This window comes from Ostrinia furnacalis, unplaced genomic scaffold (genome assembly GCF_004193835.3).
Source record: "Ostrinia furnacalis isolate ACB-3 unplaced genomic scaffold, ASM419383v2 OfSCF6292, whole genome shotgun sequence".
Lineage (NCBI taxonomy): Eukaryota > Metazoa > Arthropoda > Insecta > Lepidoptera > Crambidae > Ostrinia > Ostrinia furnacalis.
The window spans coordinates 66,421-91,876 of NW_021136531.1; the positions used below are offsets into that span (position 1 = coordinate 66,421).

General features: G+C 42.5%; 1 protein-coding gene across 1 annotated transcript in view; it reads right to left on the minus strand.

The window, feature by feature from the left end:
* Positions 1-25,456, minus strand: part of Wdr62 (WD repeat domain 62) — a 110,661-nt gene that overhangs the window by 37,742 nt on the left and 47,463 nt on the right. The window contains exons 2-12 of the mRNA XM_028317538.1: positions 24,521-24,612; positions 11,796-11,955; positions 10,160-10,228; positions 9,602-9,706; positions 8,712-8,822; positions 7,991-8,173; positions 7,074-7,234; positions 6,245-6,380; positions 5,044-5,208; positions 3,658-3,773; positions 1,362-1,566 (exon numbers count right to left, since the gene is read on the minus strand). Coding sequence (XP_028173339.1) covers positions 1,362-1,566; positions 3,658-3,773; positions 5,044-5,208; positions 6,245-6,380; positions 7,074-7,234; positions 7,991-8,173; positions 8,712-8,822; positions 9,602-9,706; positions 10,160-10,228; positions 11,796-11,955; positions 24,521-24,612 — 1,503 coding nt within the window. The remainder of the gene's footprint in view (positions 1-1,361; positions 1,567-3,657; positions 3,774-5,043; positions 5,209-6,244; positions 6,381-7,073; positions 7,235-7,990; positions 8,174-8,711; positions 8,823-9,601; positions 9,707-10,159; positions 10,229-11,795; positions 11,956-24,520; positions 24,613-25,456) is intronic.

A 25,456-nucleotide genomic window follows, 5' to 3' on the forward strand; every position in this document is an offset into this window, starting at 1 on the left:
AGCGTCCTCCTAGAGCCCCCAGTGTCCCCCCTAGAGCCCCCAGTGTCCCCCTAGAGACCCCAGCGTCCCCCTAGAGCCCCCAGCGTCCTCCAAGATCCCTCAGCGTCCCCCTAGAGCACCCAGCGTCCTCCTAGAGCCCCCAGTGTCCCCCCTAGAGCCCCCAGTGTCCCCCTAGAGACCCCAGCGTCCCCCTAGAGCCCCCAGCGTCCTCCAAGATCCCTCAGCGTCCCCCTAGAGCACCCAGCGTCCTCCTAGAGCCCCCAGTGTCCCCCGACACCTTAGTCACACCCTAGTGTCTTTCTAGCGACTCCCTACTCACTGGTGTCTTTCTAGTGACACCTTAGTCACACCCTAGTGTCTTTCTAGCGACTCCCTACTCACTGGTATCTTTTTAGCGACTCCCTTCCCTTGTGTCTTTCTAGCTACTCCCTAGTGTCTTTTTAGTAACTCCCTTCTCTAATGTCCCTACCTAGCGACTCGCCAGCCCCTCTAGTGACTCCTCAGCCCGTCTAGCGACTCCAAGAGCCCCTAGTGACCCCCTAGAGCCCCTAGTGTCCCCTAGAGCCCCTAGTGTCCCCCTAGAGCCTCCAGTGTCCCCCTAGAACCCCCAGTGTCCCCCTAGATCCCCCAATATCCCCCCAAGAGCCCCTAGTGTCCCCCTAGAGCCCCAGCGTCCCCCTAGAACCCCCAGTGTCCCCCTAGAGTCCTTCCAGCCCCCCCTAGTGTCCCTCTAATCACTCCTAGCGTCTCCAATCCTACCTGGTCCGCGCGGAACACGTGTATGAGCCGGTCCCGCGACGCCGAGGCCAGCAGGCGCGGCGAGGCGGCGTACTCCAGGCACAGGACCTCCGCGTCATGAGCCTCCAGAGTCCGTCCCTACACCCTAGTGTCTGTCTAGCGACTCCTTACTCCCTTGTGTCTTTCTAGCGACTCCCAAGTGACAACCTAGTTTTTTCTAGCGACTCTCTTCCGTAGTGTCTTTCTAGCCACTCTCTTCCCTAGTGTCTTTCTAGCGACTCCCTTCCCTAGTGTTTTTCTAGCGACTCCCTTCCCTAGTGTCTTTGTAGCGACTCCCTTCCCTAGTGTCTTTCTAGCGTCTTCCTAGAGTCCCCAGCCCGTCTAGCGACTCCCTAGCCCGTCTAGCGACTCCCCAGCCTGCCTAGCGACTCCTCGGCCCCCTAAGGTACACCCCGTCCCCCTAGTCCCCCCCAGTGTCCCCCAAGAGCCCCCAGTGTCCCCCTGTAACCCCTAGCGTCCACCAAGAGCACTCAGTGTCCCCCTGGAACCCCCAGTGTCCCTTAGATCCCCCACTATCCCTCCTAGAGCACTCACTGTCCCCCTAGATCCCTTATTGTCCTCACCTGGTCCGCGCGGAACACGTGTATGAGCCGGTCCCGCGACGCGGAAGCCAGCAGGCGCGGCGAGGCGGCGTACTCCAGGCACAGGACCTCCGCGTCATGAGCCTCCAGCGTCCGTAAGAGGGCCCCGGACGCGGAATGCACCCAGATGTTGCCGGCCCGGTCGCCGGACGCGATGTGCTGCCCGTCCGGGGATACGCGGACGCATCTGCATTGACGAAAAATAATATGTAAGTTCTTGAGATACAGATTGCAGAGTTGTGGGCTCCCTGAAATACGTAGAATTCTCATGGACCCAATTAAAACGTGGGGTGTTCGTAGACTTCCTAAACGCAGTGGTCGTGGACCCCAATGTGAAACATGAAGTGATCGCGGACCCCCTAAGATACTTAGGGTGCTCTTAGACTCCGTAAGATACATAGGGTACTCGCGATTCTCCAAAGATTCCTAGGGTGTTTACTGTTTGCGATCTCCTTTGAGAATCAGATGCTCGCGGATCCCCTAAGAAATATAAAGTGTTCGCGGACCCCTTAAGATACGTAAGATGCTCGCAGACCCCATTAATTATTTATGGTGCTAACGGAACCCAATTTAGCGCTAACAAATTGGAGAATTCTAGCCGAGAAGACTACGAATAAATTAATTATCTGGAGTCGTAGTGTGTTTACGTCAAACGCATTCGATGTCGACTGCGTCAAAGTGACATTAAATGTATGCCGGATGGTACAGCGCCCCTAGCGGAAACTTTCAAGAACTAAAATCTTCATACATTTTTTTAACGCGCTCGCTAGTGACGACGTTTGATGTAAACTCACACTAAGCCCTCTGATGACAAAAAGAAACGAGACTATTCCCACCTCTCGTTCCCACCACTGCAACTCCTGTGTAGCCAGGATCTACAGCTTGACCGCCACAAAAACCCAACCAATGAAGGTCAAGTTTGTCCCCGGGGGAAAGTTAAACTGTCATTGGACCCGCAACGAAATTAATCAGAAGAACATAGGAGGAGTTCGAAATTAAGGTTCGACTTCCCTCCATTGCAAAGCGGATGACAGGTGACAAACAAAGGTTTAAAACCTTTAAGAAAAGATTATGCACCACGGACAATAAATTAAATTAAGGGGGCCTATCTTATGAGCAATTAGCAACTACCTGCCAATAATATTTTTCACAAAATCGCTTAAAAGCACGGAAATTTTTCCTTGTCGCGACAAGATCGGTGTAATAAATTGCGGAAACAGATGTATGTGTACAGACAAAAAGAAAGCAGGAACGACAAAAATTAGGCTGGTTTTAGTGTCACGCGGACCGTCCGATGCGGACTAGCTCCGCACGGCCAATCTGTATGAACTTCTAGGGAGCGTTTTAGAGTAATGCGGTCCGGAGGAACCGCTCGCTCCCTAGCAGTTCATACAAATCGGCTGTCCGGAGCGATCCGCACTGACAGTCCGCGTGACACTAAAACCAGCCTCAAACTCACCGAACGCCAGTCTTATCGTCGTACGACTTTGCTTTGTCCTTCTCATTCGTCGCCGTCAGATCCACATCCTTAAGGAACTTCAGCTCGGGGTCAATGTACAGCACTTTGCACAGCTCCTGAAATAAACACGTTGTATAAAATAGTTTGCTGTTACACAATAACTCATGTATAGCCTGACCAGGAACATAAAAACCCTGGCATAGAGGCGCTTCAATTGCATTTGATAGTGCAACACTGAGTACAGTCGTACCTGTATTAAATTAATAGGCTAACTTTATGTATCAGGATTCAGGATTATAGGCTTATTTAATATTTTCATAAATTAACAAAAACGTATTATATTATAGGTAAACTGGTTTAAATAAATTAATTGAAACCATCAATCGAGCAAGTAGGATTTTATTATTATTCATAAATAATCAAATTCTGAACTTGAATATTCAACTACAATGTCTGCTCATGAACGCTTCGAACTCTGTACTTCTTTCCCAATTCCATAAAATTCAATACTAACAAAGTGACAAAAAACTTTAAAATAGGTAGTTGAAACAAACCACAGCTAATTTTCATAGTTGACTGTACTATACGATAAACATGTCAGTCAATCAGGAACGACAAAAATTAGGCTGGTTTTAGTGTCACGCGGACCGTCCGATGCGGACTAGCTCCGCACGGCCAATCTGTATGAACTTCTAGGGAGCGTTTTAGAGTAATGCGGTCCGGAGGAACCGCTCGCTCCCTAGCAGTTCATACAAATCGGCTGTCCGGAGCGATCCGCACTGACAGTCCGCGTGACACTAAAACCAGCCTCAAACTCACCGAACGCCAGTCTTATCGTCGTACGACTTTGCTTTGTCCTTCTCATTCGTCGCCGTCAGATCCACATCCTTAAGGAACTTCAGCTCGGGGTCAATGTACAGCACTTTGCACAGCTCCTGAAATAAACACGTTGTATAAAATAGTTTGCTGTTACACAATAACTCATGTATAGCCTGACCAGGAACATAAAAACCCTGGCATAGAGGCGCTTCAATTGCATTTGATAGTGCAACACTGAGTACAGTCGTACCTGTATTAAATTAATAGGCTAACTTTATGTATCAGGATTCAGGATTATAGGCTTATTTAATATTTTCATAAATTAACAAAAACGTATTATATTATAGGTAAACTGGTTTAAATAAATTAATTGAAACCATCAATCGAGCAAGTAGGATTTTATTATTATTCATAAATAATCAAATTCTGAACTTGAATATTCAACTACAATGTCTGCTCATGAACGCTTCGAACTCTGTACTTCTTTCCCAATTCCATAAAATTCAATACTAACAAAGTGACAAAAAACTTTAAAATAGGTAGTTGAAACAAACCACAGCTAATTTTCATAGTTGACTGTACTATACGATAAACATGTCAGTCAATATGACAAGTATGACAACCTTTGTCGGAAACATTATTCAATGAAAATATTGTCCGAACCCTTAGTATTTCTCTTCGACAAATACTTTAACACATTGTGAACCACTTTTCTTTCACGACTATAAAAAGATTTAATTCACAAAATCAATTGCGCACATTTAAAATAAAGTTTGTTTACACTTTGACAGCAATAGATTGACATGCAAGGTGACATGTCAATGAAGTTTTCCGTTACTGTTGCCAGTAAAAGAAATTAGTACCATTAATTTTCCGCAACATGGCGAGGGTTTTTATGTTCCTGGTCAGGCTATATATTGTCAACTTTCTCGTTAAAAAAATCATAAGAAGGTCCCAATTTCACTCTAATCCAACTGTTAAGTTGCTCAAGACACAGGGTGTAATGGGGGGTGGACCGTCGTAACTCAAACGATGGGGGACTTCAATACCTATCGAAACTAGAAGTAAGACTCGAGAGTCATGCTGTCTTCAACAATGACCTCTATATCCAAGGCAATAAGACTCAAATAAATATTCGGCGGCTGAGGCGGGTGTAAAGCCTGGTTCGTGAGCACGTAGAATCCCGTCCAATGACCCCAAGCTACCCATCCTTATCGCTCGCGCGTAATTATATTGCTGTCGCGACTGTGCGACGGGCGCCCGCAGTGAGTGTGCGAGCGCGAAAGCAACATAATTACGTGCGAGCGACAAGGATGGGCAGCTTGGGGTCATTGGACGGGATTCTACGTGCTCACGGACCAGGCTTTACAAGGCAATAAGACTCACATTGGTGTAAATATTCGGCGGCTGAGGCGGGTGTAGCCGCCAGGCACGCACTGTATCGTCGCTGGAACAAGTGAGGAAGGTCCCGGGGGGGTGGGGAGTCCCGCCGGCCATGTCCACGCCCCAAATGCACGCGGAGTGGTAGAGCGCGCTGTGCGACTTGCCCACCTGTGGGCAAACATTATAATGAAGTTAAAAAGTTTATTTTTAATGGCAACCAAACCTCTCTGCGAGGTTTTTTGCCTGTCCGCAAAATGGAGACTGACAAAAGTTGTTAAATCTACAAGTTCAACTATTGTTTATTTGGCTTCAACTTTTGGTTTCAATTCACTGCGTTTCACAACACTCTAGTAGCATCGATCAAATAAGAGCCTAATGCAGAGGACATAATTATTATGGTTTATATTCTTTTGACGCAAAATGCCACCCGGGTGACTCTGCGCGAGTCACCTGACTCTTAATCATATTTTTTCGACTTTATCACAAGTAAATAAAGTCCAAAATCAACTCACCCGCTTGATATCTCTCACGTCCCACACATACAAGCTGTGGTCGTTGTATACACACGTTAGTTTGTGGTTTCGTTCGTCGTATGTAACAGATACTGTGTCTTACAACAATACTCAAATACGACCTTAATGCTAAGGACATATGGTTCATATTCTTTTGACAAAATGTCACCTGACTCTTAATCTTATTTTTTCAACTTTATCACAACTAAATAAGGTCCAAAATCAACTCACCCGCTTGATATGTCTCACGTCCCACACATACAAGCTGTGGTCGTTGTACACACACGTCAACTTGTAGTTTCGTTTATCGTACGTAATAGATACTATGTCTTACAACAATACTCAAATACGACCTTAATGCTAAGGACATATGGTTCATATTCTATTGACTAAATGTCACCTGACTCTTAATCTCATTTTTGGACTGTATCACAAGTAAATAAAGTCCAAAATCAACTCACCCACTTGATATCTCTCACGTCCCACACATACAAGCTGTGGTCGTTGTACACACACGTTAGTTTGTGGTTTCGTTCGTCATACGTAATGGATACTGTGTCTTACAACAATACTCAAATACGACCTTAATGCGAAGGACATACGGTTCATATTCTTTTGACAAAATGTCACCTGACTCTTAATCTTATTTTTTCAACTTTATCACAACTTAATAAGGTCCAAAATCAACTCACCCGCTTGATATCTCTCACGTCCCACACATACAAGCTGTGGTCGTTGTACACACACGTTAGTTTGTGGTTTCGTTCGTCGTATGTAAGAGCAACCGCGTCTGGATACCGCGCGTTGGGAGGCTGGTTGAACATATGACTGGAATAGAGAAGTGTGGATTAGAATAGAAACATTGACTTGTTATGCGCAGTCGGTTAATAGTAATAATTAGGATAACAGTTATCGGTTTAAGGCTCGATTCGACCGGCTGGTGGGCGCAATTAAGGAATAGGCTTATTTAATACTATAGTTCCAAAATACTGAACTGTCCTATCCATGACATTGACAGTGGGGCGCCACCGTCAATACCAGATCGCTGGTTCCTATTTTTGCCATGTTGGAAACCATATAGTTGAACGATGGTGGCGCCTTCCTGTCATTGAGTTTGGTGGGACAGTTCAGCGTGAATCATCTATATCTTCGTCACACAAAGGAATATTTACTCCTTTATCTGTAGCATTAGTCCTATCGTATATCCAATAAGGGTGGATTCGACCAAACCAGAGTAAATATTAATCTCAGAATAATATTTCCCATACTGTAACAGTCAATGTGTCAGTTATACCAGGAGTTATTCTCGGATAAAAGTTTGGTCGAATCGGGCCTTAGTAACTAAACTACTCGCTACTGACCAAAAATAGGAGTAAGTCAGATTTTTAGGTTAGATTGACTTAGCTCCTTCAAAGCGATTTCTAGGGAGGAGGGGTGGATTATAATCATAGCTCTTAAGTGACTACTATCAACTTCGAATCGGTAGCCCAAATTCCTGGGGTGCCCTAACTACATTAGTACCTGATATTTGTTCCCTGTGCGACATCTACGCCTAAGTAATGTGTTCTGGGCAACGTGGTGACGTAACGCAGTGAATCCGGCGCGAAAACTCGCACGATTCCTTCCGCGCATCCAACGAAGATGTAGTTAGAACCGATGGCCATGCAGTTAGCTGAAGACGTCTGGGAATAAAAACATTATAGTATTAGGGCAGGGCACATAGTACGCAGAACTGATGGCCGATGGGGCAGCAAGGTTCTGGAGTGGAGGCCGGGTACCGGAAAACGCAGCGTGGGATGTCCAATTGTCCAACCACAAGGTGGACCGACGACATCATAAAGGTAGCAGGAAAGCGCTGGACGCAGGCCGCTACCAACCGGGTAACATGAAAAGCATTGGGGAAGGCCTATGTTCAGCAGTGGACGTCCTATGGCTGAGATGATGATGATGATGTACTAGGACAGTCGTATTGTACGGGAATATTCCTAGCACGAGATGTGGGATACGCTGCACCTCCTGTGTAGCTAGGATCTACAGCTTGACCGCCAATAAAACCCAACCAGTGAAGGTCAAGTTTGTCCCGGGGGAAAGTTAAACTTGGTTTATGAGATTTTAGAGTACTATTATGAAAGTTTATTAATGGGTGGACGTTTGTTTCACCTTTATCGTCATATTTTTTTCCTCCTGAGATGGAGGACCGACCCATAAGTGGCACAAGCCTGATCTCATAGCATTTTATGCGCTATATGGCTACAATAAGGTCGATTTTCCTCTACTAACCTTACCTTTATGCACTAATTAGTCTACTATAAGGTCCATATTCTTCCACAGAACTTACCCAAAGCTCTTCGTACACACCAGAGCACAGTCTGTCATTTTGTCCGTTATTTATCCTACTAATATTACACATAAGGTTCAATTTCCTAAAGAAAACTCACCCTAAGCTCCACCCACTTGTCCAGCAACCTCCTGCTGTTAAATTCACACAGCAGCCCTCCTCTAGTAATGGCATACGTGCTATCACTAGCCGCTCCTCGACCACAGACTACGTCGCAGAACTCGTTGTCTTTCTGCTCTCCCAAGATGGCCGACCGACCCATAAGAGGCACTGGTTCTTTGAACTGGAAATGAGGTAAAAAAAAGTTTTATAAGTAAAGTCATTCAAAATTAATTAATAAATTCACAATTTTAAATAAAACATCTTAAGAAAATGTTTTGAAAGTGCCAAAAATGTCACATCCCGATTTTTTTTACCCGTTAACCCCTCGCGGTCTAAATATGCTTGTGTTACGAGTGGGTTCACCACAATAGTTAAGCAGCGGCAGGATTCGAACCCGCGTTCCTCGGATCTGACCTGACACCGACAACATTGGGCTATTGTCACATAAATCATTTGCATTTTAATTAAATAAATAAATAAATGGACTGTTAAAATGTTAACCCTTTAACGAACACACTCCCCCTTATTAATAAAAGTTACAATCTAGTTGGACTCTGGCTTAAATTGTCATTTAGTATGGAAATGTCATTTTAATCCGGAGTCCATCCTAGGTGTAACTTTTTATTAATAAGGGGGATAAAGTCTAAACTTATCATTGTTTTTGGACCTTAAGACAAGGGTATAAGGTTAAAAATATGTTAAACTGTCAAGTATCTCACCTTAGCACTTCTCGAGTACTCCAAATACCAAAACTTGACATGCCTAAAGCCAACGGTAACAAAATAGTTGCCGCTCTCAGAAAAACTGACAGCCTTCACGCGAGATGACACCTGAAACAGAAAAAATGATTTGTTAATTATCATCAGGTCATTTAGTCTCCACTGCAGGAGTATGACCCTCTCTTCTAATTTACCAGAGGCAAATGGAGGATTTGTCCTACACTCCCCACGCTGGCCAGACGGGTTGGGGAGGCCTGATGTTCGCATATTTGTTCCTTAGTCGCCTCTTACGACATCCACGGGACGAATGGGAATGGTAATACAAACTGATTGAAAGAATATTCTTACACATCTATCAATATTTTAACACATATTTTTCGGTTTATCCAAATTGACAGAGATAAAGCACGCCAAAGCTCAAAAGTAGAGACTCGTGACGCAAAAAGTGTAGCACGGCGTGACGTCACGCGGAATGTCAACGCACCATAACTTCTTTATTCTTGATTCACTTGTTTGATTAACAGATAAAAATCTTCGTGTTTTATTGACGGACTAAATATATTTTTGAAGAACCTAGCCTATTTCATATGTAAATACCTCACCATCATCATCATCATCATCATTTCAGCCATAGGACGTCCACTGCTGAACATTCAACATAGGCCTCCCCCAATGTTTTCAATGTTGACCGGTTGGTAGCGGCCTGCGTCCAACGCCTTCCTGCTACCTTTATCAGGTCATCGGTCCACCTTGTGGGTGCGCTGCGTTATCCGGTACGTGGCCTCCAATCCAGAACCTTGCTGCCCCATCGGCCGTCAGTTCTGCGTACTATGTGCCCTGCCAATACAGAAGTTACTTCCGCATTTATAACATTAGTAGGGTATACTCACTTTATTACTGGCCAGTTTCAGGTTGGCTCGCCAGTCCCACACATTGACGATCATGTCGTGCTGCGACCCAACCGAGACTAGATACTTGGACGACGTGGAAAACGCCTGGAAATGGAGAAAATATTGTGATTGAACAGATCTTGATACTATAGTAGTATGGTTGAAATTGTCGTTATAGTAGTCAGGTGGCAAGGCCGTGGTTAGCTAAACCATCATAGATTTAATTATAATAATGTACCTTAATGTAAAAGAAATACTATTGCAAATGCAATGAAAATAGTTTGACAAAGTCGTGGTTAACTGTGACAGTCACCATTGCAATTTCAATCGCAGTATTACCAAATTAAAGAACATTATTCGTCACCTAATAAAATCTTGCTTTTAATTATTGAACATCATCGGCATGTAATTAAGATCATCTTTAATCAAAAGATAGCTTAAAGAAGTCAACACAGCTAACTGTACAGTCGAAAGCACATGACAACGGCTACTCCGAAATTTGATGTGCTAGTATACATACAAACTGTCCATTATTTATAAATATATTGAATTATTTACCACACAGCTGACTCCATGCGTGTGACCCGGGAATTCCCCTATTTGTACGGCACCAGACGCTGTCGGATCCTGCAATGCAAATGACAAACAATTAGTACTCAATATTAACCAATAGATGGTGCTTACTCATGGTAATAGGAGTTTACTGAATTGCGTTTTGCTGTTCTCGCTTCCCACCAATAGAGGGCGTTAACTCAATATTTACCGGCAGACCCGAACCCGTGTCCGCGTTCTCCCGTTAGGAACCTTCCATCGGAAGATCAGGCGACACACGTGACCCTCTTCCGCAAACGATACAACACTATGTAGCTGATCATAAGCTCCGCACCGTCGTTCTCGATTTTCACCAACAGATAGCGCTAAGCGCTATCTCAGGAGTTCAAGATCCCTGTTTTAACTTCCCACCAACAGATGGCGTTAACTTAACACTTTATTATTTACCTGTAGATCCCACACCCGCATAGCGGGCGCGTGTCCGTATTCCCCCGTAGCCAGGAACCTTCCATCGGGAGAGAACGCGACACACGTGACGCTCTTCCCAGCATTTAGTATATGTGACCACCGACAGATGGCGCTAACTTAACAATTTATTAATTATCTGTAGATCCCACACCCACTATATGGCCGCACTCCCCCGTGACTCTTTTTCGCGAATTTTCCAGACCGCAGCGTCGTTTTCGCTTTTCACCAACAGATGGCGTTATCACAGGTCCCCCAGTTTTAACTCCCCACCAACAGATGGCGTTAAATTACCTGTAGATCCCACACCCACACAGCGGGCGCGTATGGCCGCACTCCCCCGTGACTCTCTTTCGCAATGTTTCCGGGGCATAAGCGCCGCAGCGTCGTTCTCGATTTTCACCAACAGATGGCGCTAAGCGCTATCTCAGGATTTCAAGATCTCTGTTTTAACTTCCCACCAACAGACGGCGCTAACTTAACAATTTATTAGTTACCGACAGATGGCGTTAAATCAACGTTTACCTGTAGATCCCACACCCGCACAGCGGGTGCGTGTCCACATTCCGCCGTAGCCAGGAACCTCCCATCGGGAGAGAAGGCGACACACGTGACGCTTTTCCCAGCATTTAGTACATACGACCACCGACAGCTGGCGCTATACTAGGCTTAAAGTTCCAACCACCCACTAATAGATGGCGTTAACTCCAACAATTACCTGTAGATCCCACACCCGCACAGCAGGCGCGTGTCCGCATTCCCCCGTAGTCAGGAACCTTCCGTCGGGAGAGAAGGCGACACAAGTGACGCTCTTCCGCAAAGCATTTAGTATATGTGACCACCGACAGATGGCGCTAACTTAACAATTTATTAATTATCTGCAGATCCCACACCCACTATATGGCCGCACTCCCCCGTGACTCTTTTTCGCGCTTTTCACCAACAGATGGCACTATCCCAGGTCCCTCTGTTTTAACTCACCACCAAAAGATGGCGTTAAATTACCTGTAGATCCCACACCCGCATAGCGGGCGCGTATGGCCGCACTCCCCCGTGACTCTCTTTCGCAGTTTCCGGAGCATAAGCGCCGCAGCGTCGTTCTCGTTTTTCACCAATAGATGGCGCTATCTCCGGTCCCCCTGTTTTAACTCCCCACCAACAGATGGCGTTAAATTACCTGTAGATCCCACACCCGCACGGCGGGTGCGTGTCCGCATTCCCCCGTAGCCAGGAACCGTCCATCGGGAGAGAAGGCGACACAAGTGACGCTCTTCCTTGATGCATTGAGGACGTGGGACTGCCTGTTCTTCCTGACGTTGTACAGGACCACTGTGCATCTGGAAAGATTGGAGAGAAGACATTAAAAAGGCGTTTAAAGGTAGGGTCTTCTATTAAAATTAAACACTAACGCCCTTATCACAAACATTACTATGCGGTCTCACGGTGCGCGTGGACGGACAAAGTGACACATGAACCAATTACAGAGCTCTATTCAACGCTGTGCGTACGATTTGCTGCTTCATTTAAGCAAGCATCGTTTGTGAATACGGGCAAAACTTTCGTTCGTGGGAATATGAGCTGAAAGACAGTTCTTCTCCAATAATTATTATGTTGTTATTTTAATTTGGGCATTTTTTGTATATGTAAATATTGCGAATAACTTGCAATTTAATGTTTTCAAAAGTACTACAAATCATATTTTACGGTCAATTGAAAACTAATTCATTGGATTTATTGGACTATAATTTTTATGAGTTACTTTAGAATATAATAATTAATGTTTATCAATTTACATCTACATGTATATGTAGGTAAAAGTTGTGCCTTGATATTATTCGTTTATAGCAGGGGTGGCCAACTGGTCGATCGCGACTATTAGTCCAGTCGATCGTGGCAATGTAAAAAATACTACATGATTGTGTACTAAACTATGCTGTTTCATTTAAGATTTCAAGAAGTATGTAAGCGGTAAATCGCCCAGGGTTTCGTTAGTAAACAAGATCTTATGTCTAATCAAGTTGGCCACCCCTGGTTTATAGTGTCAACTACTAGATCTCAATACCCTGCCCCAATTACCAAGATAAACATAACCATCAGGATTTCCCTACTCGATACAACATTTACACATCCAAAAACCGATAGCCCCACGTTAACTACACCATAAAATCCCCATAAGCGTCTGCCTTTCACCGCACGTGTTTGTATGGTGTTTTCCGAGCGTTCCATGGGGCCGTGGGACTCTGTCCCATGCCCAGCGAATACTAACAAGTTGGGTAGGCTATGGTGATAGGATGAGCGATGAACGGAGGTCAAAGTAGGTACATAAAATTCGCGCTAGGCTCTACCTTTTAAAGCACAAGTACTTTAATGAAAAAGAGCTACTTTATAAGTCGATGATTATAAAAAAGAATAAAAAAGTTTGGGATATTTAACTGCCCAATTAATATTTATAACTTTGTATATTTTAAAGACTGTAAACCCTTGAACTTGAAAAAGAGGCTGACAATAGTGTCATGGAAAACATTGGGGGTGGCCTATTTTCAGCAGTGGACGTCCTATGGCTGAAATGATGATAATGATGAATAGTGACTGAGTTTCTTGCGCTGCTTCTTCTCAGCACTGACACATTTATTGTCCCGAAGCAGTGGTAGAGTTAATACTAGGACGTGTAAAAGTGGCTTTTAAAAGCCTACTTGCAAAATTAAAATGTGTTTTATGAGATTTATCGCTGAGGCTTTTCAAATCGCCTACCGCTCCGCTCACCACAGTACCCGCATCGTACTTCTAATCTAATGCGACTGTCAATACAGCCCACGTTATACTGTACTGTACGGTAGTCGCTTAAACAATCGAATGTAGAGTCCGTTTACTTGCTTTGATTACGCATAAAATGTATTATTCTATGAGGGGATCCGCATTTTTTGTTAACTAGCGTACACTATAGGTCAAATCCATTGTGAGACTTGTTTTAAACCCACTCCTAAATTAGATTACTTAGAGGGTTCAACAAGGATATACCCATTGGCGTATCTAGGGTGCAATTAGTATCATAAGTATGTAGATTTATTCTGTAAATTGTATCCCACCAAAAACATTCTGTAAAAAACTAGCCAAGTCTCGATGGAGCTGCTTGTTTATCTCTAAAAAGTAATGAAATCTAGACAAAATCGTGCCAAGTCTATGGTTCCTTACTGCGATTTCTTTATTATTATAGTTAATGTTGTGTGACTTGGCCGTTGAAGGGTGACAAAACCAGGTGCTCCATGACACCATTGCACCAATCTGTTGCCAGAACCGCTACCCATTGACGATGGAAAATTTCCACTTGGAAAACGTTGATTCAACAATAGCCAGTCAATTGTAGGTTTAGTAAAGCTGCGTATTTATAATACTTATGTATGATTATCTTAATAAAGATTGTTCAAGAACACTGTCACACCCACAATAGGGAAAGGGAACTACCATCCCAAGAGACACCCTGTAGACGGCAGAATTTTTGTCGGCCGATAGTTTGGGGGGCTGTTAATCACTATGAACATGGTATGAAAGCAAATTACATGGATTTGGTATCGGCCGATTTCTCATACAAATTAGAAACCGACCAAACTATAATATCGATCGATTAAAGTCTGCGAGGAGTCTAAGGGGTCCACTGGACCCATGAACTTTGGTTCCTATGACGAGTGATTTGAAGGCTGATGATGAAGTTCGTAAAGTAAAACATTTATTTTAAGGTACACTAGTAAACTTCAATAACTTCGAACACCTATGCTATGTTCTACTGATTAATTTCGTTGCGGGTCCAATGACAGTTTTACTTTCCTCCGAGACCAACTTGATCTTCATTGGTTGGGTTTTTATTGGGGGTCAAGATGTAGATCCTGGCTACACAGGAGTTGCAACGATGGAAACGAGAGGTGGAAATAGTCCCGTTGATTGGATTTTTATTGGCGGTCAAGCTGTAGATCCTGGCTACACAGGGGTTGCAGCGGTGGGAACGAGAAGTGGAGATAATCCCGTTGATTGTATTTTTTTGGTGATCAAGCTAGATCCTGGCTACACAGGAGTTGCAGCGGTGGGAACGAGAGGTGGGAATAGTCCCGTGACAATGACACATCTTAGCCGGAGTCAATGCACTGATGACGTCGTGCCCGTTACGGTGACATTGTTTTTTTCGTCATTACAAACGCGTCATTGTCTGACGGCTGGCGATTGAGTTATAAATAGTACGGTTTAGCGAAGAACGGTTTTCCGTTAAACTGAATGTAGCTGTCGAGATGAGAAAAAATGGTTTAATAACGTCCAATTAGATCTTTTTCTTTTTCGTTCGTTAGAAGCAAAGACCTCCGGAGTTGGACAAAGTTTATTTCGCCTTTTTCTCTTCAGTTCTTTTCCTAATTTTCTTTCTCACATAATTTTAACTAGTTGACTGTTTTTTAGCATTGATTGAATCAATTTTGCTCGAGTGGTTCCAGCATGCAGGCAAGTATAAGATTACTACCAATGGGAATCCCACTGAAAGAGTGTCAATCCCTCACCCGTGGATGTCATAAGAAGCTAGGTACTAAGAGTAAGGAACAAATAAGCAAACATCAGGCCTCCCATCCCATCGGTCTGGCCAGCGTAGGGAGTGTTGGCCAAATCTTCCATTTGACTCTAGTAAATTGGAGAGGGTCGTGCTCATGCAATGAGGGTTTTCGCGATTGAAAAATCCGCCAGATGGCAATACGTAGACGGGAGGTCCAAATGCTGCATGATTGGTGGATTTTGACATATCTGTCAATGTCATGTCAAAAATAACCAATCATGTTTTTTCTTTACAATGTCCTTCCCGAAAATCTCTTTGTATACTTAAATTTTAGTGTCACAAATACAAAACTGCTGATTCACAAGGTCATTCACACTAAGGTGTGGCCTGCATGTTCCCTTTTGTGTTGTATGACTCAACGGGTAGGGCTTTGCCCCCTCGCATAGGGAATCAGGATATTATTATAATAATGAACGGGAATGGCGTAACTATAATTTGATGGGGCAATCATTTTATAGGGAAAAAGCACAACAAACGGTAATTTTATGGGGCAATCAATTTATTGCCTGGAAAAATTACAACTATTGAGAATAAATACATTTGAAAAGTATAAATAACTTGAAAAAATCAAAGCCTATGCGCAGACCATCGATTTTTCGTCGGTCGATAGTTTAATCGGGCAGTTGATCAGTATGGGCATGTATGAAAGTGCACACATTACACATTATACCCGACTAGGGTTGCCAGGTCCAAAAACACAAAAGCCGGACTCTGTGCTTCATTTGGCCAGACATTTTACCCTATAAGCCGGACATGTCACGAGGGGGCAATTAGTGTCATAACTCACGAGTGAGTACTACCATCATCGGTTGCCTAACATCCTGATGCGTGCGCTTGATATTCTCGACTTTAGCTTGGTGCAGCAGCCACATAAAAAGCCTAACAAAAGCCGGACAGGCCGGACAAGCCAATATTTGGCCGGACAAGACCGTAAAAAGCCAAACATGTCCTGACACCTGGCAACCCTATACCCGACTCGCACTTTACCTATTTCATTCATTTCAATCGCACTTCTGTCTCGTTATAATTTCTGTATAAACAAACAGCTCGTGGAAACTTATAATAATTTAGTGTTATACATTATTTATTAGTGAAATTAAATATTTATTCAACAGCTGATTATTTCCTTAGTAAAGGAAACAGAATAAAAATATTTCAATAAAGTAAATAACCGGAAAATTGTTATTTAATTGCAAAGTAAAATTTTAAGAAATTAGATTGTTTCAGTATATTTTTATTACATTAGATAAATACATTATTATGTTATTGATTACTTTAAATTCAAATTAATATCAGTATAAGCTACTTTCAGAGCTGTTACACATATTTGAACGCAACCAATGTTATAAAATTATAAATAGAAACTGCCTTTTTAACCGACTTAAAAAAAGGGAGTAAGCACGCAATGTGATTGTAGATTGAATTTGGATGTGCTTACGCCCGTATTCACAAACATTATTATAAGGTCTCACAGTGCGCGTGGACGCACAGGGTGACACACGAACCCATCACAGAGCTCTATTCAACGATGTGCGTTCGATTTGCTGCTTCACTTAAGCAAGCATCGTTTGTAAATTTATACTAATACTAGCTTTCCGCCCGCGGCTTCGCCCGCGTGGAATTTTGTCTGTCACAGAAAAACTTTATCGCGCGCGTCCCTGTTTCAAAAACCGGGATAAAAACTATCCTATGTTCTTTCCCGGGACTCAAACTATCTCTATGCCAAATTTCATCAAAATCGGTTGCGAGGTTTAAGCGGGAAAGCGTAACAGACAGACAGACAGACAGAGTTACTTTCGCATTTATAATATTATACTAGTTGGGATTATAAATGCGAAAGTAACTCTGTCTGTCTTGCTTTCACGCCTAAACCATTGAACCGATTTTGATGTTTGGCTTGGCATAGAGATAGTTTGAGTCCCGGGAAAGGACATAGGATAGTTTGAGTCTCGCGAAAGGACATAAGATAGTTTTATCCCGGTTTTTGAAACAGGGACGCGCGCGATATAGCTTTTCTATGACAGACAAAATTCCACGCGGGCGAAGTCGCAGGCGGAAAGCTAGTACGGAATAAATATTTTTAATTGATAAGATAAATGGGATGATTGTTCACAATAAAATCGATTCAGTGACCTCTTGGAAGTAGGTACCTATAAAATAAAAGTAATCATTAAGTAAAGATCTTGGAAAACTAATTGCAAGTTTACGCCAGCGCAGTTCATATCGATTCGAACCAATGAAGGTACAAGGAACCTGCAGACACTTTTTTGTTGCAGGATGCTGCAGACAGGAAGTTGCGAAAAGAGGTACAGTTAGGGTTCCCAGATCAAAAAATAAAAATCCTGGAGGAAATTCCTGACATTTGTAAAAAAAAATCCGGACTTTCTTGTACTTAAATATACTAGTAATATTAATATCATTGCATCGTTTATGTGTATGAACGAAGAAAATTTTCGTTCGTATTCTGGAAGCATTAAAATCAGAAGTATTATTGTGTAAAACTCATTTATTTATGCAACTAGGCTTTTAAAAAATACTTTTACACGTCCCAGTATTAACCCTACCACTGCTTCAGGACAATAAATGGGCCAGTGCTGAGAAGAAGCAGCGCAAGAAACTCAGCCACTATGTGTTTGATATCGGCCGATTCCTCATACATATTGAAAGTCAATAAAACTATCGGCCGACAAAAATTCTGTATGGTCTGCGGGGAATTTTATCCTTCGGAGATCACAAATCGATCATTTCTAACTAGAAAGAGACAACTAAAGAGAGAAAGAGAAGCCAAATTGAAGTCTATTATGTCTGCAACTGCACGGAGGCGATCGCTAAACAAATTAGTTTAAAACTACCCCGCGTAAAGCCGGGCGGGCGTCTAGTATCGATTGGGGGTGTACCCAGACCGCACCCGCTTTTCACAGCTGTAAGGACGCAGCACACTTATCAGCCCGGAAAGGGATCGTAACGGTCAGTATTCTTTGTATGAAACTCCATACTGCAACGTACACTTATCCGCAATGTAACGTAAACGCTTCGACTCGCGGTTGACAGCGCGCAAAAGGCGATGATTGATCCCTTTCCGAGTTGATAAGTATGCTATGACCTGTATTATCATTCGAGTTGGGGTTCCGTGTGCCCCAACAGAGAAAGAGAAACCAAACTGAAGTCAACTATGTCAGTACGGAAGCCAGGAAATAAGACCTCCGCTAAGGCCTGGTTAAGATGTGCGATAACCGCGCAGTTTCTAGGTGATTCTCATTGACGAGGCACTGAGTAACCATGCGGTTATGATTTAATGCAAGTACGAAAGTAGTGGCTGAGTTTTTTGCGCTGCTTTTCTCAGCACTGGCCCATTTATTGTCCTGAAGCAGTGGTAGGGTTAATACTGGGACGTGTAAAAGTGTTATTTAAAAGCCTACTTGCATAAATAAATGAGTTTAAGAGTTTTTAGTTTTTAAAACTGTCCAGCAACCGCGCGAAAATCGCTGTGTCTGAATCATGCATAATGGCACAAGTACACACGGAAAGTTGATCGAGACGAAGCGCTAGATCGCACACCGAAGTATGGGCTAGCACGGGAAAAAGTTACCGAGATGGTGTTCACACTATAACGTCTCGACAATAGTGTACTTGCACCAATAGCATTATAGGCTTTAAAGCTACCCCGCGGAAAGCCGGGCGGGCGTCTAGTATCGATTGGGGGTGCAGCCAAACCGCACCCGTGGGTTCGTCGTTGTATATCATTCGTGTTGGGGTTCCGTGGGGAAATGTGAGAACGGCAATGAATAGGCAATTTGATGTGATTAATAAATAAATGGTCATAAAAAATCTATCGTTCTCGTCGTCACATATTCCAGTTGTCTTTAGGGAAAAATCTGAGTGATGGTATAAGTTTGAAATTTCTTTAGACTTATTTACCATTATAGCACTAAAACTTTACTGTAGTGTCAAATAGTTCTTGACACCCAAAGTAGCCAAAAAGTTCGCAACACGTCTTTGTTACAATTGGAATAAGGTTGTGTTCTCAACTTTTGGCCACTTTGGATGTCATGAACTATTTGGCGCTGACTCTACAAGCTTTCTTGTAATTTTAAAAAACCTTGTCCGATGAAAAAGGATTGATTCTGTAGTTCAAGAATACTAGTGGCCATGAAGAATAAGTAGCATTATTGTTTTATGTTGGTACTAAATAAACATTTATTTCTTTCTTTCTTTCAATTGCAACAGCTTTTTCGCCCGTATTCACAAACGATGCTTGCTTAAGTGAAGCAGCAAATCGAACGTACAGTGTTGAATAGAGCTCTGTGATTCGTTCGTTTGTCATTGTCACCCTGTGCGTCCACGCGCACTGTGAGACCTCATAGTAATGTTTGTGAACACGGGCGTTTGCATGGTAGGAATTTAAACTTCGAGAATTAAAAAAAATACTATGGGTACGGAACCCCATGACCAAGTCACCTCTCCATGGTGAAGTCCATTCCCTCGCCCTTGGGCGTTATTAAACACCTAAACACGATGAATAATGTTATTTTTTTATTTATACACCAACTTTAATAGCTTGTTATGAATTTTCGTCGTTTATTCCAGGTAATTCAGAGAAAGATGGTTTTTAATTATTTTAATGTGTTTGGGGAAATTTATTACGAGAACCTTTAATGGAATTGTGTAAAACTTTTATTTAGCTAGTACCTGCTGTGTTTCTGCCTTCATTTTGAATTGTAAACAATGTAAAAGCACAAATTTAAATAATTGGCCGATGGTCTTAAGCGAGGCTACTACTCCTGTATAGCCAGGATCTACAGCTTGACCGCCAATAACCCAACCAGTGAAGGCCAAGTTTGTCCCGGGGGAAAGTTAAACTGTCATTGGACCCGCAACGAAATTAATCAGAAAGACCGATAGTCTTGACAAATGCGCATCGTCACGTCGCATGTGACGTCACTGTCAAATCTTCATTCATGCCACGCGAGACGGAACGGTGTCCGAATGAATGGCCCGACCGCAGGGGTCGACGACCGGCCATTGTGACGTCATCACTTCCGATCTGCGCATTGGCAGGTGATGGTGCGACCGAGGAAAAGGGAAAAGAGTTGGGAACTTCGCTAATGTGCAGTAACAGTAACTGACAGGAAAACCCCAAGAATAAGCTAGTTGCCTAAAAAAATTTTTTTAGTCCGTAATGTTTAATATCAAAAAATATTGGACACGTATATTTTTATTTGTCAATCTAACAAATAATTACATAGTTATGGTGCGTTGAAGTTGCGCACGACGTCACAACGTGCGGCATTTTTAAGCAAGCGTTGACGTCACGGGCCTCTTCTTATGAACTTTGGGGCGCTTTATCCCTTAAATTTTTCATTAGTTTGAAAAAGTGAAAAATACGTGTAGAGTATTTTTTGATAAGTTAACTGACGGACTAATTAAAACTCTTGCTTTTTGACCCAGGCAACATCCCTAGTATATTTTTATTACTACCTACAACGGAGAAGTTCTTGGCCAGCATCTCACCTGATGGAGACAATCATACCAAAGTTGGAATCGAGCTGCTTCTTACTTTATGGTATTTTCAAATACGACGTTTTGGGCAGGGCTGGCTGAACACAGAAAATTGGATAACAGAAAGTTGGTACAAAGATGTTAAATGCCAACATTTACGAGTGATGTCCTGCTTAAAACTTTTTATTTAAAAGAGTCCAAGATGGAGATCTGCAACTAGCCAGTCAGAAAAGTGCTGTTTCTGGCACCTTTTTAGAACCATAGCTTTTTTAAATGATCAGAACATGCTAAGACGGCGGTCTCCAAATCCTTGTCAGGTGAGAATATTGACATAATAAGATATAATAATAATAATAATAATAATAATAAAAACGTTTATTGCTTTTTAAACATAAAAGGAATTACAAGAAACAAAATTACATTATAAGCTTAAAATAACTTATGCTAAAAGAAAAAGCAAATGGAGGTGGCTCAGCATGTGCCGCCAAGGACTACCTGCCCTAGACAGCGCTGGTTTTCAGCTACCACCATTTCTCTTAAGGTGCTGGTCGAGAAAATGGTCACGATATGAGTCAATGGAAATGATATGGCATGTTGCGTTTGATTACACGAGTTTAAGGCTGCGTTTCCACCAGAGATGTGCAAGGATGCGTAGCGTGGGATGTGTTTGTAAAGAACCAATAAATCGTTTCATTTACATTTATATCCTCGCACATCTCTGGTGGAAACGCAGCCTTAGAAGTAGTTCCATGAACTTGAAAATGCAAAATTCGACCACCGCCACCACCGCTACTTGCTACGCGAACCGGAAGCCATTTTGTCAATGTCACAATGCCGAGCGGTCGTTGACACAATCATTGTCATGAAAATTTTCTCGAACGAATTCTGTTTTAATGACAGGATTAATTTGCGAAGGCTCTGGAGAGTTCTTCCGTGAAGTATCTGTTTCTCAAAAAGCTTTCAACAATAATTTCCTTTTGAATAAATTACAAAGTTCCAAATTATTCCCTAGCTAGCTCCTTTAGTCTAGTGGTAAGTTCGATTCCCAGTGGGGGCAGATTTTTATGTTCGGTTTGGTTAGTGGCAGGGCTTGTTCTAAGTCCGCTTGGCTAGCTTCACCATCCATCTTACCTAAGTCTGTCGCCATAACAACAATGTTAACAGCATTGTTGTGTTCCGGCAGTTAGAGGTAAGATAGCCAGTTCCTCCGTGGTTGAGGATTCCGGTGAAGCTCGCTTCTACATTCGGCCTGATCATCACTTACCATCAGGTGAGATATAGGCCAAGAGCTTCCTCGTGGATAAAAAAAGACAAATCGTGCTTTGTGACTTCTTGGGGGAGTCTTGCATTGAACTGCCATTGACTGAAAAGATGAACCAGTCTTTTAACCACAACAGGGAAACTCTAAGCTTGAATGAATCTCACCTGATGGAAAATTGGAAATATTGGCCTAGTCGAGCATTGTAAAGGAAGGAAAAATAAAATGTTTTATAGGCGAAAACTCGGCTTCTTTTCCACTTTAAATATATTATAGCGGGATAAGATCTACTACGAAAATAGGAATCGTTTATACGATAAACTTTATCGCGAAGGTAAGACCTTCACCCCTAACTGTAATTGGGCGCAAAGTTCAAAGTTTAACCGGTCGCGGTATCACCGTGTCAATTTGAACCTTGTGGCCTTATCTTTAGGTCTAAAAACATGGAAAAAGTTTGCTTGAACTCAAAATTGATTAAATCACTTATATCACTTTAATTTTTTCTGAAATATACAGACTGAAATTGGACGAAAATCACAAAAAGCATCAAAACGCGCAAATTATTTCTTGGATGAACTTTTTTCCAATTATTTTGATTTGAATGGTTTCAAATTAGTTTGGTAACTAAACACGGGTCTCAACGCTAGCATAGCAGCCGAAAGGTCAAGCCGAGTACATATTTTTATGTACTAGCTTTTGCCCGCGGCTTCACCCGCGTGAAATTTAGTTTGTCACAGATTGACATAAATTATAGCCTATATGTTATTCTGGGTTATAAACAAAATACATCAAAATCCGTTCAGTAGTTTTTGCGTGCAAGAGTAACAAACATCCAGACATACATACAAACTTTCGCATTTATAATATTAGTAGGATCTCGTATAAAAAATGTCGCGTTGAGTTGAGAGTGAGACCCGTGTTTCTCTATTTTAACCAATATCATTTTAAAATCCCACCTATTTAACTGATTTTTACCCGACTGTCACAGAAAGAGGGTTGTTAAAATAAAATAACATTTAAATTGGACCATAAGCAGCTGCTTATGCAATTGGTATAGCTATATCCAATTATTATTTTCCAAATCAATAAGTAAATAACAGAGTTCTAAAGAAACAAACAAGAAAATACAACCTGAACCTCCATCTTTTTTTTTAGTTGCCCAATAAAACTTTTTCACATCCAAAGAAAAAGTCCGCATTAACTTTTACAACTTTCCAAAACCTCCCCAAGGAATATTAAAGAACTTTTACTTAATATTAATCTTAAGATACGCATCTGTAAAGCAATTTGGTAAAGTATCCGAGGCCCGGCAATTTCCTAAATTATTTCCCTGTGTATGTACTAGCTAATAACCGCGACTTCGTCTGGTTATACACGCTAGTAAAATACACATATTTTCTAACTTCTGAATTATTAATTTATTTTCCATTTCTCGTATTAGGTATTATTCTGTACTCATTAAGTTCCTAGACCTATCTCATATTATAAACTCTACGAACGAATGGACTTGAAATACTTTAATTACTTCACTTGAGCAGACATTTCCTATTTACTTAAAGAAAATAATTGCGAAAGAAAAACCGTGACTCATTTCTCATAAGTAATGCACACTCAATACTCAGTCATTATTATACTACGGTATTAATGGTAGAGTCGTGGCCTTCATCACCGTAGTCATGACATGCAGATTGTAGAGTGAGGTCCCATTGTAATGGGCGTTATATGTTTTTATGTCGCTACCAAATAATTTGTGCATAAAACCAAAGGATCATCCCTTCTATTTCATCGAAAGTTTTCGCCAAAACATCAGCTCAACCTTTAACCTTAACTATATTTCCATCCAACCTTCTTAAGATATGTTACCGCAATTTGCAGGTTATCAAATTCACGGGCCATTGGGCGCGGCCGCGAGCGTTAAATTGGTTGAATTCGACCCGCTCACCGTAAAACGTGTCGTATCATCCCATCCCGCAACGTCATTTCCGATTAAAGGTATATCCACACTGCTGCATTTGAGTTTAAGGTTATGCGCGCACTACATGTGACTTTTTGTCACCGTGACATATTGATGACCTTCTCTTTAGAGGATAAGACATACTGTCACGGTGACGAAGTCACCCGTACGCGCGCGTTAAATCTCATAAAACCAAGGACTGGAAGTCCCTGCTGACGTCAATGTTCCCGAATATTTGAAGATTCGAAAAAACTTCTAGATTATTTTAAATCCGTTCAATATTAAGGCATGAGTTAACAGATATTAGGTACAGGTCAAAAGAGAGATGCAAATTATGGCGCGACAGATCTCCCCTGCCCATTGGCAGTGGTAAGGACAATCTGGTCAGGTGAGGATTCTTGGATGGCTCAAACATGGAGTGCAGGTGCGATTTTGTTCCCCAGTCGATGAAGCACATGTCGTGCCCTGAGTGCCCGAGTAATTGCACGCAGGAGGATTTAATGAATGCTGCTGACAACGCCACTCTTGTAGCGGAGTTCTGGGCTGACACTGTGTAGGTTTGTTGTCGACACGATAAGAAGAAGATTAACAAAGACCACTTACCCTGCAGGATAAGCCACCACCTCGGTGTTGGGGTCGCAGTCGAGCGCCGCATTGCTGCCGACTGTCAGCCCCAACACGCTCTCCAACTTGATCTGTGGACAAGGAAACAGCACATTTAGTGAAGGTAGTCAGAGAACTGGACTCGCTTAGGTTCTATTTTTTGGATAGCCATGACGCCACATGAACAAGAGCCTAGGGAACAAGGGGAAATGAGTACTAACTACTGACCAGCTCTTGGGGGCGCGGCGACGCACCGCAACGTCAACGCTCGTGTGGCATCTCTCTAAAGGTTTAATGCCCGTTTTCACCATCAATCCCTAATTTTTAAGTGACCCCTATGAATACCAAATTCCTGAATATGTGTTACCATGCTGTTGACATTTATTTCAAAAATATGGCCGAGTTGCTTGGAATACTGTATAGATAGTATTACCGTGCTTTTGACGTTTGTTAAAGTAAGGTGGTGCAAACCAGGCTACGTCGATTAGATTGACGAAAAAGTAACTCCGAATTTTATTGATACACAAAATCTCATATTGCTGCGTTTTGATAGCTAGTCAAAACTATGTCAATTGCCTTTTAGTATTAACTACCAAATTGCAGTATTTTTTATGCTTAAAGAGGCAGCTATTTGCTCGCAATCGCACCTGGTGTTAAGTGAGATGCAGTCTAGGATAGTACATATCTGCCCTGTAGTGCCTATTCACTCACGCCTTGAAAAGGCCCGGATTATAGTTTTCGGGAAAGACATCAGCAGGAAGCGAATCCCAGTGATATACAAGAATACAAGTGAACCCTAAAATAAACGTTCCACATTACGAACTTCAGCCTTCAACTCACACGTCATAGGAACCAGTTTCCCCCGCAAGGTCGCTCCAAGATGGCGGCCGTCCTTGCGTCCGCGCAAGGATGCGTACAGTTACCGGACTGGTTGTG